General features: G+C 37.0%; 2 protein-coding genes across 2 annotated transcripts; both read right to left on the reverse strand.

Moving 5' to 3' along the window:
- Positions 1 to 8137: 8137 nt before the first annotated feature.
- LOC124089247 (keratin-associated protein 6-2-like) lies at positions 8138 to 9009 on the reverse strand. Its single transcript, XM_046439245.2, has one exon. The coding sequence runs from the start codon at positions 9007 to 9009 to the stop codon at positions 8518 to 8520; it is 492 nt and encodes a 163-aa protein (XP_046295201.1). The 3' UTR covers positions 8138 to 8517.
- An 8303-nt stretch (positions 9010 to 17312) lies between these two features.
- Positions 17313 to 18306, reverse strand: LOC124089248 (keratin-associated protein 6-2-like). Its single transcript, XM_046439246.2, has one exon. It carries the CDS (start codon positions 18273 to 18275, stop codon positions 17904 to 17906), a length of 372 nt encoding a protein of 123 aa, XP_046295202.1. The 5' UTR covers positions 18276 to 18306; the 3' UTR covers positions 17313 to 17903.
- Positions 18307 to 18601: the final 295 nt, after the last annotated feature.

The following is an 18601-nucleotide window of genomic DNA, read 5'->3' on the forward strand; positions in this document are numbered from 1 at the left end:
AAATTTTGTACTGATATATGCATTTTAAAATAGCAATGCTTGCTTAAATGTTGTTATGTTTTATGCATGATATATATATATGTATATATACATATACAAAATAATGCAAATATATTTTGTATATGCTATATATTTTTTGTAAGATCTACATATCAGTATTTGCCATAATTATTTCTAAAATGGACAAACCTTCAAAACACAGGTTACAATGGGATTGACCTCACTGCACTCTACTGAAGAATTTTATACAATAAAGATTTTTTAAAAATATAAAATCAAGCAATATGCCACAAGGCTTACTTCATAGAATATTTTGAAACTCCATAATCAAGAAGCCCCACTGAAAATGTACTAAAACCTAACTTGGGAACAATGAGGACAAAACTGATTTCTCTAGATTCAAATAGTCACTGCATTGCTTGTAAAATCAGCCTCTGTAAGACTATTTTATATTTGAAGATTTCAACAGAGATGAGTTAGGTGTCATTAGGAAGGACCCTCTTCAGGTTGATGAGATCAAACTCTGAAACATCTGATAGAATCTCGCTATAAGTAAATATGTAAACCCTCTTTTTAGCCTATTTCTATTTCAGAGCTAATTCAATCTGAATCAACCTAGGGTTTGTCCGAATCCTCAACCAATAGGATGGTTTCATCTACACCTATAAAATTCCTTTTCTTGTGCAAGTATTTTTAAAACTATTTTTAGGATTTCAAATCATTCTTGGAAACTAGAAGATTATAAATCATTTATACCTTTTTTAATATTCTTAATTACTTATTTTTTGATTTTAGTGTTTTTTTAAATTTCCAATTAATTTGTTATTATTAGATAAATTTGTAAGAGGCCAGTGTATAAAACTTTAGTTTGGAGAGCATCAGCTTAGTAAAATGTTCTCTCAAACCTTATACCTTCAAGACTTATACCTTTAGGAAACAGAATTAATACATAAAAGTTAATAATATTATCATAATTACATTGATTTTTTAAACTTTTTTATTATTTTTTATTTCTATATGACAGCAGAATGCATTACAATTCATATTACACATATGGAGCACAAATTTTTCGTATCTCTGGTTGTATACAAAGAACATTTACACCAATTCGTGTCTTCATACATGTACTTTGGATACTGATGTCCATCACATTCCACCATCATTTCTAACCCCATTCCCCCTCCCTTCCCCTCCCACTCCTCTGCCTTATCTAGAGTTTGTGTATTCCTCCCATGCTTCCTCTCCCTACCCCACTATGAATCAGCCTCTTTATATCAGAGAAAACATTCGGCATTTGGTTTTTTGGGTTTGGCTAACTTCACTTAGCATTATCTTCTCTAACTCCATCCCTTTACCTGAAAATGCCATGATTTTATTCTCTTTTATTGCTGGTATTGGCATCAAAACAGATTGTTAGACCAATGGTATAGAATAGAGGACACAGAGACTAACACACAAAATTACAATTATCCTATATTAGACAAAGGTGCCAAAAACATGCATTGGAGGAAAGATAGCCTCTTCAACAAATGGTGCTAGGAAACTGGAAATTCATATGCAAAAAAAAAATGAAATTAAACCCCTATCTCTCACCATGCATAAAACTTAACTCAAAATGGATCAAGGACTTAGGAATTAAACCAGAGACCCTGTGTCTAATAGAAAAAAAAAAGTAGGCCCTAATTTTCATCATGTCAGATTAGGCCCCAACTTCTAATAAGACACTTATAGCACAAGAATTAAAAGCAAGAATCAATAAATGGGATGGATTCAAACTAAAAAGTTTCTTCTTAGCAAAAGAAACAATCAGTGAGGTGAATAGAGAGCCTACATCTTGGGAGCAAATTTTTACCCCTCACTCATCAGATAGACCACTAATCTCTAGGGTATATAAAGAACTCAAAAAGCTAAACACCAAAAAAACCAAATAAACTAATCAATAAATGGGCCAAAGACCTGAACAGACTCTTCTCAGAAGATGATATACAATCAGTCAACAAATATATAAAAAAATGTTTATCATTGCTAACAATTAGAGAAATGCAAATCAAAATCACTCTAAGATTTCATCTCACTCCAGTCAGAATGGCAGCTATTAAGAATACAAACAATAAGTGTTTTGTGAGGATGTAGGGGAAAACGTATGCTCACACGCTGCTGGTAGGACTGCAAATTGGTGCAGCCAATATGGAAAGCAGTATGGAGATCTCTTGGAAAATTGGGAATGGAACCAGCATTTGACCCAGCTATATTCCTTTTCTCAGTCTATACCCAAAGGACTTAAAAGCAGCATACTACAGGGACACAGCCACATCAGTGTTTATAGCAGCACAATTCCCAGTAGCTAAACTGTGGAACCAACCTAGATGGCCTTCAGTAGATGAATGATTTAATTTTTAAAAATATTTGTTTTTTTAATTGTAACTGGACACAATATCTATATTTATTTATTTTTATGTGGTGCCGAGGATCAAACCCAGAGCCTTGCATATTGTGATAGGCTAATGCTCTACCACTGAGCCACAAGCCCAGCCCTGATTTTAGTTTCTTTAAATTATTGTTCTAATTAGTTATACATGGCAGTGGAATGTATTCTGACACACTGTACACAAATGGAGCACAATTTCTCCTTTCTCTGGCTGAAAATGGTGCAAAGTCCCATGAGTAGTGTAATCATGCATGCATGTAGGGTAATAATGTCTGTCTCAATCCACCATCCTTCACATCCTCACATCCTTTCCCCTCACCTCATTACCCTCGGCACAATCCAAAGTTTCTTCATTCTTCCCACCCCACCCCCATTATGTATTAGCATCCACTTATCAGAGAAAACATTCACCTTTGGTTTGGGGGGTTGGGGTATTTAGCTTAACATGATATTCTCCAAGTCCACCCATTTATTGGTAAATGCCATAATTTCACTCTTACTTAAGGCTGAGTAATATTACATTGTGTATATGCAACACATTTTCCTCATCTATTCACCTTTTGAAGGGCATTTAGGTTGGTTCCATAGTTTATCTATGGTGAATTGAGCTGCTATAAACATGGATGTGGCTACATCACTATAGTGTGTTTATTTTAACTCCTTTGGGTATATAATGAGGAGTAACATAACTGGGTCAGATGGTGGTTCCATTCCAAGTTTTCTGAGGGATCTCTATACTGTTTTTCATAGTGGTTGCATCAATTTGCAGTCCCACCAGCAATGAGTGAGTGTACCTTTTTTCTTCACATTCTCACCAACACTTGTTGTTGCTTGTATTCTTGATAATTGCCATTTTGACTGGAGTGAAATGAAATCTTAGAGTAACCTTGGTTTGCATTTCTCTAATCACTAAACATGATAAACATTTTTTGTATGTTTGTTGTTCATTTGTATTTGTTCTTTTGTGAAGTATCTGCTCAGTTCCTTAGCTCACTTATTGATTGAGTTATTTGTTTTTGGTGTAAGTTTTTTGAGTTCTTTATTTTTTATCCTGCAGATTAATGCTCTATCTGAGGTGTGTGTGGTAAAGATTTTCTCCAATTCTATAATCTGTCTCCTCATGTTATTGAGTGTTTCCTTTGCTGAGAAGAAGAGTTTTAGTTTAATTACATCCCATTTATTGATCTCAATTTTACTTCTTGCACTTTAAAAGTCTGGTTAAGAAAGTCATTTCCTAAGACAACATGGTGGAGATTTGGTCCTACTTTTTCTTCTATTAAGTGCAGGGTTTCTGTGCTAGTGCCTAAGTCTTTGATCTACTTTGAGTTGATTTTTGTGGAGGGTGAGAGATAGGGGTTTAATTTCAATTTGCTATATATGGATTTCCATTTTCCTAGTAACATTGAATGAATAGGCTATCTTTTCTCCAATGTATATTTTTGCACCTTACCATATTTATGTGGGTTTATCTCTGTGTCTTATATTATGCACCATTGGTCTACATGTCTATTTTGATGCCAATACCATGCTGTTTTTGTTACTATTACTCTGTAGTATAATTTAAGGTCCGGTATTATGATGCCTCCTCCTTCACTCTTCTTGCTAAGGATTACCTTGGCTATTCTGGGTCTCTTATTTTTCCAAATGAATCTTTTGATTGTTTTTTCTAGTTGTATGAAGAATGTCATTGGGATTTTAATAGGAATTGCATTAAATCTTTCAGGTACACCACTTTAACAAAGGGTTAGACTAAGTCTCAAAGGGGTTATATTCCAACTCAATATTTTATTGTGAAAATGTGTATTTGTTAAAAGTTCCAATATAATCTCAATATCTCATATATCCTCATGACCATACCATATGTAAACTTAGATCACTCCATATATAGTTTTTTTTCCTTAATTCCTCACTATTATCCCCATAAAACTCTAATTATGTATTTGATTAAAATAGAATATTTATCTTCTGCCTTCTCTTTTAGTTTAAGCTTCTGTGGATATCCAGAAAAGTATTGAAGACCTTTCTTACTTTGTTAATATAATTATTACTAGCTCTCATCAATCATCCGTTCTTGTCTGTCTTCTAGAGGAAGAGATATTAAAAATATCCTCCTCTCTCTGGCTACCTTCCACACTGTAAAAAGTTGTTTCTTTTCACCTTTCCTATGGCTCCTAAGAACATCCAACTTTGACTGTATGCCTCATGGGCATTGTTTAAATCATAGAATCAACACTTCCTAAATCTTAGAGTCACAAAAGGGGTTGAGATGATGATAAATATACCTGGGCCTATATGTTTTAATTTCCCCATAAAATGCAGAATAAATAATGATTGAGCTCCTACACAGACACACCCAAAGCTGGAGAACCCGTCTGGGCTCCGATTTCCTTTGGCACATAGTGTTTAGAAAACGGCCATATCTTGAGAAGTCCTCTTCCTTGCAATTCATATAAGCCCATCTGATTCTGGACTCTGGAACTAGACAAACAATCTTAAAAGTTCTTCCACGTAATAATTCTCTACACGTGGGGGGGAGAACAGCACCTCTGCTGCTTCTCATCACAAGGTGCTCTGAAGCCCATGTTCCATCCAAGTCTTCTCTCTCATAGCCTCCCTGCCCCTTCCTCTCACTCTCTGAACTGCCTTTGAAATTTTCCAAGTCTCTGACACAGCATACGTTCTCTCCGCTTTTCTTATGTCCTGTTAATAAGAAATGTTTCTTTCTCCCACAGTCCAATTCCCATGCAGACATTATGAGAATGGCCTAGAAATGGCATGAATTTGTGTCTTTGTGTTCATATAAAGTGTGATACACTTGGATATGGTAAAGAAGTGGCACAAACTTGTGTTTCAGTGTTTATATGAAATGTCATAAGGATGCAGAAAATTAATTGATAATTTACATGTGCAAGGACAAATGGCTGCATTACCAAGAAATACCTTAAAATGAAATCCAAGCAAACCTGAACACCTAACATCACAAGGCACTGTGGGATGTGGCCCCTGCCCCCCTCTTCATCTTTGCTCCTTTTGCTCTCCTGTTCATGTCATAAATGCACTAACAAAAAATAATGTAAATACAGAAGCTCCAGCCACATGGTTCCCCTTACAGACATAACCACGGTAACTTCTGTCACATCAGGGCCTTTGCAAACATTCTTCCCTCTGCCTCCCTCATTTTCCCCCATTTCTGACACCTATGTGTTTTGATTTATTTTGAGATTTTTCAAATCCCACCTTAGTTGTCACTTCTTTAAAGAAGTCAGGCTCATATCCAACAGCCATACATGGAATGACAGTGACAGGCATAGCCACAGGCCCACAGTAATTACTCAACATAATACTTGAGGTGGAAATCTGCCTCTTTTTAGAAATACAACCATTCACCCTATATATTCTTAGTTTAGGCCCCTCTTTTGTTTAGTTCATTTATTTTGGCTTTTGGTTTGTGGCATTTGTTTTTGTTTGTTTGCTTTTGTTCATGTTTGTGTGTGTGTGTGTGTGTGTGTGTACTTCCCAAACACTCGTGCATATAACTATATTATAGCAATACTTTTGAAGCTTGCAGTTTTTCATGTTTTTCTCACATTTTGAAAGCTGAGATGAAATAGTTTAATTTTCTATTAATAGCACATAATGAAACATTTTATTAGTGACTTAGTAAATATTTGATGAATGAGTCAACTTACCTAATCCATAAGAAGTGGTTCTATGCCTCTAAAAATGACAATTTAGCCACCCAACCATTTTGTTGTTCCACTGCTCAAGTCTGTTATTCCTTTTATTATTCAAGGGCTCTAGGAATGCATGAGTAGTTGAATCTTGACTATATTTCTAACAGTCTTTCTGTATCTCAAATGAACATTGGGTTTCTACCACCTGATGTATAAATATTTTGTATTTTCCTGGCATTAATGTCACCATTTTCACAGAATTCAAAGCTCACATGGACTCATAGCCTATAATATCCTAGACTATCCTAGAATAGAAGTAGAAACAGAAATGGATATGTGAGATCGACTCATTCCATCCATCTTTCTCAGTTTGCAATTTCACCCTCACATAACCCTCAGAATGAGTGAGTCCACCTGGCTTTAAACACAGCTAGTGGTAAAGCACTTGATGAGGAAGTCAGTCTTCTTTCAGATGGTGTCATATGTGAGAAAGAGCTCTTGTTGTGAGGAATTTATGTGTCATGTCTTCCATTTGCTTCAAACTAATTATTGTCTAGAAAGATAGAGTATATTCATAATGATAATCCAATATCTCTTTCAGATTTAAAACGATACATATCACCCCGAAATACATATTGCTGAAGATATGATCTTCTTTGGATTTTCTAACTTCTCCAACACTGTTGTCCAAGGTCTTCTGGGTTCTGCCTTCACAAAGTTCCTGATGTTCCTCTGTTCCTTTTCCTTATCTGTTTCAACACCCAAATGCAAGTCCAAATTTAACCAGTCTGCAAGTTTTTACATACCTAACTTTTGAGCCTCTATCTCTCCTCTGCCAACCCACCTTTTGCATGGTTAGCAGTTTCCTGAAGCAAACTTTTCTGTAACATCCTGTGTTATTGTACATGTGTGTGTGCATGTGTGTTCATGTGTGTTCCCGTGTGTATATGTGGGCATGTATTGAAGAGCTCCAATTAATATAGAAAGAAAGAAATAGATAAACCCAAATCATGAAATACAAATGCTTAATAACAAACTCATGAGTGAAATGAATTCAGAATGCATGCCTTCGCCCATGAAGGATTGCTTCTTAGGGTCAATATTCAAGATATGAGACATTCAAGGTATTATGAACACTAATGGATCAAAATGAATGCCAGACATTAGACACAGCTGATATAAGTAGCTGATTAGTAACCGTCCCAATCCCTGAAAAGTCACAGAAATGTAGAAATATAAGACAAAATATAAACAATAAGCAAGTCTGTATTAGTCAGGTTTATGTAATTTTAACAAAATACTTCAGATATTAATTTGTCTAGAGAAAAGGTTTATTTTGGCTCACAGTTTTTGGAGGTTCTAGTCCTTGATCACTACATATTGTTTGGGACCTCTGACAAGATAACACAATCATGGAAAGATTATTTGGTAAAGTAATGCCATTTGTTTCATGAACCAGGGAGAACAGAGAAAGCAAAAGGGTTTGAGGACCCAATGTCTCCTTCAAGTTCACAATCTCAATGACCCAAGGACTTCTGTCATGCTTTGGATATAAAATGTGCATGAAACTCATGCATGGTATATAAGAGCTGTAGCCTAATCACTGGATTAATCCATTTGATGAATTAATAGTTTGAAAGTACTGTTCTACTGACTGCTAACCTAGGCAGGTCAGCATAGCTAGAGGAATTAGGTCACGGAAGCATGGGTGTGTGGATTACATCTTGTCCCCCTGGCTTCTCTCTCTCTTTCTCTCTCTCTCTGTACTTTCTGACAACAAGGAGGAAAGCAGTTTACTTCCACCATGCCCTCCTGCCTTGATGCTCTGCCTCACCTCGGGGCTTGGAGCAATGGATTTGGCCAACTATGAACAACCTATGAAACCATTAGCTCAAAATAAACTTTCCTGTTCTCAGTACTTCTGATCAGGTATTTTGGTCAGAGGGGCTGAAATCTTCTTAACAAAACCTCCCACTATGCCCCACTTCCTAATGGTTCCACCACCTGCCAATGGCATCATCTTGGGGAACAAAGTTTTAAAGGGGGATACTTTTAGGTCATTTATTCAAGTCATAACAGTATCTGAAACAAAAAAAAATACAGAAACATATGAGGAGCATTGAAACATTGTTTATTAGAAAATAGTCATAAAACAGAAGCATAAAATACAAAGGTAATGAGTTTATACTTGTACTATAACCAAAATGAGGTCTTCTGTCTTCCAGAAACATCGTAGAGTAACTTAGGTCTATAACTCAGGTCCTCAAAACAGCAAGAAAAACCTTCAAAAAGATCATTCATGATGGCTCTGTCTTCTCTCTATTCAGTGGAATTTGATTGGCTTGTGAGACATTGAAACAGAAATGGCCTCAAATTGGTCATTTTAGGAAAAAAAAGGTGAGATACAGTCATGTTCTAGCAGCAAGAAGAGTAGCATCTTCTATAGCAACATGGCCGATAGCAACAGCAGCCTGAACCATATCCACAGCCATAGTTGGAGCCATATCCACAGCCAGAACCATATCCACAACCATAGCTGGAGCCATATCCACAGCCATAGCCAGAGCCATATCCACAGCCACAGCCAGAGCCATATCCACAGCCATAGCCAGAGCCATATCCACAGCCATAGCCAGAGCCATATCCACAGCCACAGCCAGAGCCATATCCACAGCCATAGCCAGAGCCATATCCACATCCATAGCCAGAACCATATCCACAGCCACAGCCAGAGCCATATCCACAGCCATATCCACAGCCATAGCCAGAGCCATATCTACAGCCACAGCCAGAGCCATATCCACAGCCATATCCACAGCCATAGCCAGAGCCATAGCCACAGCCACAGCCAGAGCCAGAGCCATAGCCACAGCCATGGCAGGAGCTACCACATGAGTTGTAGCACATGATGTCTATCAATGGGAGGTCAGTAGTTCAGTGGAGAAACAGGTAGAAGGTTCTGAAGTCTGAATGCCATCCCCTGTCCTGAGATCTTTATATATACGACCAGAAATGGGTGGAACATCTGACATTGACTCTGTGGCCTCATTATCAAAGCAATTTTCATTTTTAAAAAGCTCATCATTCTAACAACAAAAACTTTTCATATAGTTATGTCTAGAAATTGGCTCCTGTCTATAGTCATGTGAATTGTAAGAAAACACCTGTAACCTACACATAGAGCAGGTATGTCCTGCAGAATGTAATCACGCCTAATTTAGATTTTTTTTTTTTACTCCAGATCATTAACTGTTCTTTACTTCCGGGTATACGTACGTGGACATTGGAGATTTCCCAGATTCTCCTAAGTAAACACTGAAAGGAAACCTTGGAACTACAGATGAAAAGCAGACAGGGCGTATGGAGAGGCATTCTGGGGCTATACCTGCAAGAAAGTGGATAGAGCTCACGCAGAACAGCCGCTGGCATGGTGGCTGGAGCAAGAGGCAGGTAAGGAAAGAAGGTTAGAACTGATGCCAAATAGGGCCCTGAGGCCACATTCCAAAATAAAACCAGCCACAACTTTACCTGACACAAAATCCTTTGTTACCCAATACAAAACCCATAAGGATAAATGCAAATATTATTAATTATTATGTTATTGTTTTTCTTATATTAAATGCTCTAAATTAATATAGAAGTATTTTTATGGGTTAAAGAAATATTACAGGTTGGGGGAAACTTTTCACTGAGTTATTTTCTCTGAAAAATCTTGCTCTTTACCTCACCAGATTTTTACCTGCCAGACTTCTACAGATCCTTCCCAGCGTAGCTGAAGCTACCTGTCTGTAAGAAGGATTCCTGCATCACAGTATGCATTAGGCCTCATCGTCTGCTCTTCCAGAGCTCCCTGTGCACGACTTGATGGTGGCACTGAATACTGTGATACTGGTACCATCTGTTTTAATTATTTGATTCCCCAGACAATTGTGAATTAAGGTCAATAACGTGTCTTAAGCCAGGCGCAGTGGCACATGCCTATAATTCCAGCAGCTTGGAAGCTGGGGCAGGAGGATTGCAAGTTCAAAGCCAGCCTCAGGAACTTAGCAAGGTCCTGAGAAACTTAGTGAGACTTTATCTCTAGATTAAAAAAAAAAATACAAAAGAGGGCTGGGGACGTGGCTCCATGGTTAAGTGCCCCTGGGTTCAATCCTTGGTATGAGTAATAATAATATTGTCAATCCTTGGTATGAGTAATAATAATATTGTCTTCATTTTCCATGAGTCTAACAAAGTAGGCTCTCACAGTTGAATGAGAACCTATAATAATTTTTATCTGTAAAAAGTGTTTTTATTTTAATTTAGAGAATATTATATGAGAACAATAATATAATAATTAATAGTGTTTGTATTTTCCTATATAGATTTTGGGTACACTCACATTTATTACTTTGTTTGATTCATATAAAAAAAATTAAAGTAGAAGGCTGTATTTTTTTCCTTGCTTTCCAGTTGCAGGAGAGATAATTGACAGAATTGTTAAAGGTAAACACAACATGATGATTTGATACATGGATATATTGTGAAATTGTTACAGCAATCAAGTTAGTTAACCCACTGATACCTCACCTAGTTATCAGTTTTTGTTTTCTTTTTCTTTTGTGGTAAGAATGATTCATCAAATTTCAAGTATACAATACGATATTATTAACTACAGTAATCATGCTACACTTTGATTCTCCAGAATTTATTCATTTCACATAACTAAAATTTTTTAGCCTATGACCAACATCTCCCCATTTTTCGTCCTCTTACCCCTGGTAACAACCTCTCTGTATTCTCTGCTTCTGTGAGTTTGACTATTTTAGACTCCACCTGAGATTGTAAGGTATAGGTCTTATGGTTTCATGTTTACTTCACTTAGCATAATGTCCTGCAAATCCATCCAAGTCTTCTTCTTTAATGGCAGAATTTCCTTCTGTTTTAGTAAAACAATATTCCATTGTATGTTACCTCTTGTCTTTTTGATAATAGTCGCTATTAACAGGTATGAGGTGATAACTCATTGAGGTTTGAATCTGCCTTTCCATGATAACTAGTGATATGGAGCACCTTTTCATGAACCAGTAGTTTTCTTCATTTTTATACACATCACAGATGGGAAAACAGAGACCAAGGATAAATATGTCACTTGAGCAAGAATTCTCAACTGTTTAGTTGTGGAATCCAACTGGTTTAACTTCTACAATATCATAAAAGCTAGGATATGACTGTGCGTGGTGTTTTCTTTCAGTTTTTCAAATGTAAAAAATTTACTTTGTCTCACTGAAATTGCCAGCATTCCGCTACTCCTGCCTTGCATTTCAATCATTGGGATTTTTCTTTGTGATCTACAACAGCCTAGCCAAAACACTGTGTTAATACACCTCCTCCACAGATTTTCAAGTGCCACAGTGATACCAGACAGCTTTACTCTGGCCACAGCAGTCTCTAGAGTACAATCTTCTTAACATCCTGAAAGTTAACTTGACAAATTGTAGCATTGTGTGCTAATGATGATAACTTTCTAGACATTCTCAAATTTTAATCAACGTAGGGAAAAGGTACCCTGGATCAGCAATTTCCAAGTCAAAATACAAACAAACCTCATATTCTATGTTTGCCTCCTAATTTTAATTGCCCCGCTCTTATTGTTTCTGCTACAATATATTCAGTATTGGCTCGTTCATCCAACTCCTTGGCCCTTTCCACATGAACCTGTCACCTGCCTTCTTCTCAGTGCAGTCTTAGCACGGCAAGGTTTACTGGCATGCTTTCATTGCTTCTTTCCTAGACAACCATGCAAGAATCACTTAATTCCATAAGATGTTTTGACAACTTATATCATTCAAGCACTATTCCAAAGTATAGAATGTTTTGTCTAAAAATATGTGTTTAGAAATTCATCAGGGAGAATAAACGTCCAGTCTGTATCCTTTTACCGCATGCTACAGGAACATTAGGATTCTTTTCATCTTTTCTTTTTCTCACACACTAACTCTTCAGTATAGTGCAGCCAGTATTTACTGTTATCATATTCTTTCCCCCATAAAATTTTTATTCTTCATTAAAGACCCCATACTTTCCACAAAATCTAATGAAAACTTCACAAGTAGTTAATGATTAATAGTGTTAAGTGTTAAGGTGGAAACAAATCATGAGAAAATAAGCTACTTATTAAAACATACTAGTTTGTTATTAAAATACAGTAGCAGACATCAACTTACTTGGTATCACAACACATATTAAAACTCATAACTATGAAATACATGTCTGATAGCTGTACAGAACATCTAACTGGGGAGTACATCTATGATAAGAGAAAACTGAAGTTATGATCAAAACTCTAAGATTATCAAAATGTTATTAAAATCAACAAGCATAAAATATAAGGTTAAACCATATGAAATTGTCATCTTTGTATGTTAAAATGATTGAATATTAGCAATTCCATAACAGCAACCTATTAATGAGAATAATAACAAAAATGAACTGGATTCTTACAGTGGTAGAGCTTTGTATGTTTTTTTTTTTATATATATATACTCAGCAATCTGAACTAGCACTATTTTATCATTTTTACCTTGAGTATCAAAGGAGGTACTTAAATGAACTGGATTCTTACAGTGGTAGAGCTTTGTATGTTTTTTTTTTTATTTTTATATACTCAGCAATCTGAACTAGCACTATTTTATCATTTTTACCTTGAGTATCAAAGGAGGTACTTAAGGTGGCCCTGGTCACACAGTTAATAACAGATGAAGCCTATCTTAGACACGGTAATTTGACTTCAGAATTTAGGCTTTTAATCCCAATCTTTACACTTTTGTTTCTAAAAGTGTCATCATTTGTTTTACCTCCAGGAAATGATACTTTGCAGAGATGGAGTGCAGTTAAAGATAATGATGCATTACAGAACTTGGATATATACTTACTGTAGATGCTCAAGATTTCTGAGGGCAATGATTTCTATAGATTTCTTTCTCTTCTTTTTTTCACTATCATAAGTAGTATATCCCTGTTATTAAATTTGTGGGAAAAAATACATTTCTTCTCAGTGACTAGAGGGATAAGTGTAGTGGAATGCTATTAATTATCTCTTTGGGAAAAGGAAGTGGGATATCTGATTTGCCAATTTCCATGGTATAAATTGTCCTAGCATGACTGCTTTCAAGTTTTAACAACTGACTTCCAAAATTCCTGAAAAATCTATACCATATTGTCCTCCATTAACAACTTAACTTTTATATGCACAACTTTAATTGATATAGAATTTCTTGTGGATATGGTGTGAATTAGATGCCTCTTTGTCTGTGTCTAAACAGATGGAAAATGGATCAATCTCATTGCTATGGTTTAAAACTTTATCCCCTCCAGAACGCATGCTAAAGCTTAATTGCCGCGGGATGGTATTGGGAAGTAGGACTTTTAAGAGGTATTTAGGTCACAAGGTATGCATTCTTATGAACAAATTAATGCTATTATTATAGAAACAGGTTCTGGAGATGGGTTTTCCTCCCTCCTCCTCCTCCTCCTCCTCCTCCTCTTCTCTTTTTCTCCCACCCATCTCTCTCTCTCTCTCTCTCTCTCTCTCTCTCTCTCTCTCTCTCTCTGCCTTCTACTATGTTATGATGCAGCCAGAACCTTGACATTGAATGTCCCAGGTTCTAGGTCTGCTCATTGTAAATTACCTAGTCTCAGATATTCAAACATTACAAAACAGATGGACATCTATTTATTGAATAAACCTTCCAGGTAAATGTGCATCTTTATTGAATGCTTCCCAAAGTCTGCAGTTCAGGCACCTGTAGCCTCACTCCCTCAGACTTATCTACTTCTTGTATCTTTATAAAACACTCAGATTCTCTGATCTTTTCTGGGCCCAAAACATGGCTTATCTTCTTATCCAATGTCTTTTCCTGGCCGGTTTGTTGTGGCTGGCCCTCTAGAACAACACTATACAACAGAAATACATTATGAAGTATGTAGAAAAATTCAAATGCTTCACTGGCCACATTTTTAAAAGGCTTTCATAAACAAGTAAAATTATTTTATACTATGTTTTATTTAATCTATGGCCTCCCAATATTATCAAGTAATATATAATCAATAGTTCAAAACCATTTGATATATTATTTGATGTCTACTGTGTGTTTTATACTTAATTCATAATGGACTAGTAGTATTTGTACTCAATAGCCACACCTAGCCAGTGGCTAACATCTGATTTTTCAGCTCATTCAAGAGACCTGAGAATCCCTCCAATGGTGTGGCCATTGATTAATCTTCCCAGTGAATCTTGTTACTCTAACAGTGGACTTCCAGCTTATCTTCTTTATCTGAATTCCTCTGCCTTGAATCCTATTTTCCTATCCAAGTAATCAAATACTCCCACCTTATCCTTTATGGCTTTGCTTATACATCATTCTCCATTTGAAAACATTTGTGACCCTTGTCTAAACTTCCTCTTCACATTCAGTCTGAATGTGAAGATGACCCCTTCAGCCCTCTGGCTAACCCCATCACACCTGCAGGCATACCTGCTGTAATGTGAATGTATAAATCAATGTTTTGTGTCTAACTGAAGATTTGGAATCCTTAGAAGTGGGCCTGGGTGTCTTAGCTTTATCTCTGCACCAATCACAGTACATAGCTAGAACATGAATTTTAAGACTTGTTCAAGGAATGAGAGAAGCATGACTGATTTTACATTGAGAACCTCTACAATATAACTCATTAATAAAAGCATTACTTATTTTTTATAAAGGAGCTTTGATGCTTAAACCATTCCTGAATCCAAAAAGTGTGCCCTAATGTAATGTTTCCTTTCCTCCATAACATGATTAGATATGAGAAGACAAATATTCATTTTCCTAACCTACACCAGATTCATTTTACATGTGTGCACACACACACATGCACACACTCTTTCTCTAACTTTAGGATCCCTGTCTCTTTACCATTCTCACTCGTTTCTCGTTTCACACAAGCTGAAAATCTCTAAATTCTTGTTGACTAAGAGAATCACAACATTTCAGGTTTGGAAGACATGGTAAATGCTGGTTTGTGAAGATCCTTTCCTGGATATATAAACTATCCTAAACGTGCTTACTAAATGACATCCTTCCTTGTTTTGGAATGCCTTTGATGCCAAGGAACATAATGAAACAATAAGTTAGATTTTCAAAGAGCTGTAATTAGTAGAATTCCCTCCCTCTGTTTGTAACACTAGCTTCAGAATTATGCAGGGCAGAGTCAACCCTCAGATCTGATTTACAAATGTACCCAATGTAAAAGAGCACCCTGACCCTTGAAGAAGCTCTGAGTCACCATCAGATGGAAAAATCTGGTTGTGTCCACAGCCCCAGTCCAGGACTGATTTTGATTGCAGAACTGTCTTTCTTCAAGTCAGCCCTTGTGGAATCTCTCAGCTCCAGGGAGCTCACAGAGTCAGACTTTGTGTCGTGACCCCCTCAAGGAAATGGGACATTTATTACTGCTGGTTGAAACATAATTGATATCAAATCTAAAGGGTTTTTTCTGTTATAGGACTTAAATAGAAGAGTTCTGGATGACCACATGGGGAAAGAGCAAGAAAGTCACAACTCCCTCTCCCCCAAAATAGTGTACCCTCTCCTTCAAAAAGTTAACCAAGGAGTTAACTAGGCTTTTTAATCCCAGTATCATATCAGCCCCATTCCCAAGGGAACCCAACTTAAGACACTGGACCTTGTTCTTTTATAACTGACAAAGGATGGCACTTCCTGATGAGACCCAAATTTAATGAACTTCTCTTTCTCTTTGTACTTGTTAATGAACTTCCCCAACCTCTTTTTGCTATTGGCATCTTTTTATTATCAGCTTGAATGTCACAACTTCAACATATGCTCCTGAACTAACATTACATCAGCCTAACTAACATTACTGTCTTATTGAGCTTCTTAATTCCCCTATTACAATTATCTGTATAAATCTATTATGGGTTTTATTTGTTATATTATTTTTTTCTAATAGAGTACAAACACTGAAATCAGAAGACATGTCTATAATTTTTCTATTGTGTCTTCAAAGTCTAGGATGGTACCTGGCCAAAAGTATACAAATATATTTATTGATTAAGTGAATCAAATCACTCGACTCCACCTCAATATATGTACACAAATACACTTGCATTTCCATTAATGCATATTATGTAACAATATGGTTTTTCTTCAAATTTTGCCGCAGTCTGGCTGGGCACACAATCACGAGCCACCACACAGCTTGTAGATTCAAACAGCAACTCTTTATTCCCGAACTCACACCAGCCGTCTACAAACACGTTCTGGGGAAATCCACGTTCTCTGCCCAAATCCACCTCCACTGGGCTTCTATCTCCCAAAAAATACTGTCTGAATCCCGTGAGAACGCAAGGGGAACTCAGGCAGCAGGATACGCCCTATTCCCAGGAGGAATAATCTTAAACCTGGAACGCCCTAAACCCAATTATCTTAAACCGGGAACACCCTAATCCGCCTTGGTCCTTGAGCAAGGTCACCTACATTCAATGTCACTGCAAATGTCAGCAACATGGGGTACGCTGGCAAGGAAATTGTCATACCTACTTGGCTAATGGCTCCCAGCAAAATTTATTATTTCCTTAGGCTTTATTCCTCATGACCAACACCCAAGTCTGATGAATACTTCCGTAACTCTTGACAACACTCTCTTCCATTCTGTTGCTCTTTTGAGTTCTTGTGCTACATGACTCTCCTGGGACTTTTCTCATAATCTTTTTTTTTCTTTTTAAAATTTGTTCTTTATCGATATATCTGACAGTAGAGTATATTTTGACACACTATACATATGTGGAGTATAAATTATTCTAATTTGGATTTCATTCTTGTGGTCATACATGATGTAGAATTAACACTGGTTGTGTATTCATTTATGAACATAGGAAAATTATGTCTGATTCATTCTATTATCTTTCCTGTCCCCATCCCCTGTCTCTTTACTATATTCCCCTTTGTCTAATCCAATGAACTTCTTTTCTTCTTCCCTGCTTATTGTGTGTTAGCGTCTACATACCAGAGAGAACATTCAGCCTTCTTTGTTTTGGGGGGACTAGCTTACTTCACTTAGCATGATAGTCTCCAGTTCCATCCATTTACTGGAAAATGCCATAATTTCATTCTTCTTTATGGCTGCTTTTCTCATAACCTTAATGATAGATACCATTCCTTCTCTCTTTTCCTCTCCACCTCCATTCAAGATCCAGTGCCATTTCCAAAGCACAATTCTAAAATTCTCTGTGATTTGTGCTTGGGTTGTGAAGGGCCTGAGCATGTGGTACATGAAAAGCAAGCAGAAGAGACATTGTTGATACAAAATAAGACTAAATGTATGTATTTTATAAAGATAGTACCTTAACTTCACCCAACAATTAGGCTAATTAGTGTCAGCCTGATTGTCAAGATAGTTCAAAAATACCACAAGAAAGGAATAATTCACAAGCAAGTACACAAAGATTTATTAGAAACAAACAACCATTTTTATTGAAAATAAGTGACTTTGACCACTGTAGATGCTATGGTCATCAACATGGTCATGACAGAGAATCAGAGATTCAGGGAGAAAAGGCTACTATGTGGAAAGTGGTGAGAAGATAGCACAGGTCCTAGGGTCTCCCAGATGCCATCCTAAGAGATGTGCAGCCAAAGATCAATGACTTTCAAGCATGCAATTTTCTGAAGGTAGAGATCTTGAGGAGTGGATCTTGAAGAAGTGTCGTCTTTTAGAAGTGTCATTTCAGAAACAAGTGGTCCTCTGATAGTGATGTTTTAGCAGCAAGGAGAATAACATCTTCTGTAGCAAAACACCCGGGAGCCACAACAGCCAGAGCCATAGCCACCATAGCCACCGTATCCACAGCCATATCCACAGCCACAACCATATCCACCATAGCCACCACAGCCACCATATCCACAGCCACAGCCAGAGCCATATCCACAGCCACAGCTAGAGCCATAGCCACCATAGCCACGGTATCCACAGCCACAGCCAGAGCCATATCCACCATAGCCACGGTATCCACAGCCACAGCCGTATCCACAGCCACAACCATAGCCACCATAGCCACAGCCATAGCCAGAGCCATAGCCACCATACCCACAGCCACAGCTGCAGGAGTTGCCGTAGTAGTTGCAACACATGTTGTCAGAGGAAAGAGTAGAGGTGGGTTGAATAAGGATGGTTCTGAAGTGTGGATGTCTTCTGCTTCCCTGGGACCTTTATATACTGTCCACAATTGCCAGAGTATGCCATTCATTCCCTGACACAGCCAACAAATATTTAAACAACTATCATGTGCCAATCACTGTTGACAATCAAAAATGGTTTGCTTAAAATGTGCTCATTATTTTGGAGACTCTGCTTTTTATTTAAAGAACATCGTTTTAGTTTGTTCTGCTAATGAAATGTCTCAAACAAATCACAGGCACAAATGTTAAACTGCTATCCATTTTTAAAACTTTCTATC

The sequence above is a fragment of the Marmota monax genome, unplaced genomic scaffold, assembly GCF_021218885.2.
Source record: "Marmota monax isolate L192 unplaced genomic scaffold, Marmota_monax_Labrador192_F-V1.1 WCK01_AAM20220418_F8-fsc00125, whole genome shotgun sequence".
NCBI classification, from domain to species: Eukaryota; Metazoa; Chordata; class Mammalia; order Rodentia; family Sciuridae; genus Marmota; species Marmota monax.

Excerpts from the sequence above, each read along its gene's own strand:
- LOC124089247 (XM_046439245.2), bottom strand. The coding sequence starts at position 9,009 with ATGTGCTACAACTCATGTGGTAGCTCCTGCCATGGCTGTGGCTATGGC.
- LOC124089248 (XM_046439246.2), bottom strand. The coding sequence starts at position 18,275 with ATGTGTTGCAACTACTACGGCAACTCCTGCAGCTGTGGCTGTGGGTAT.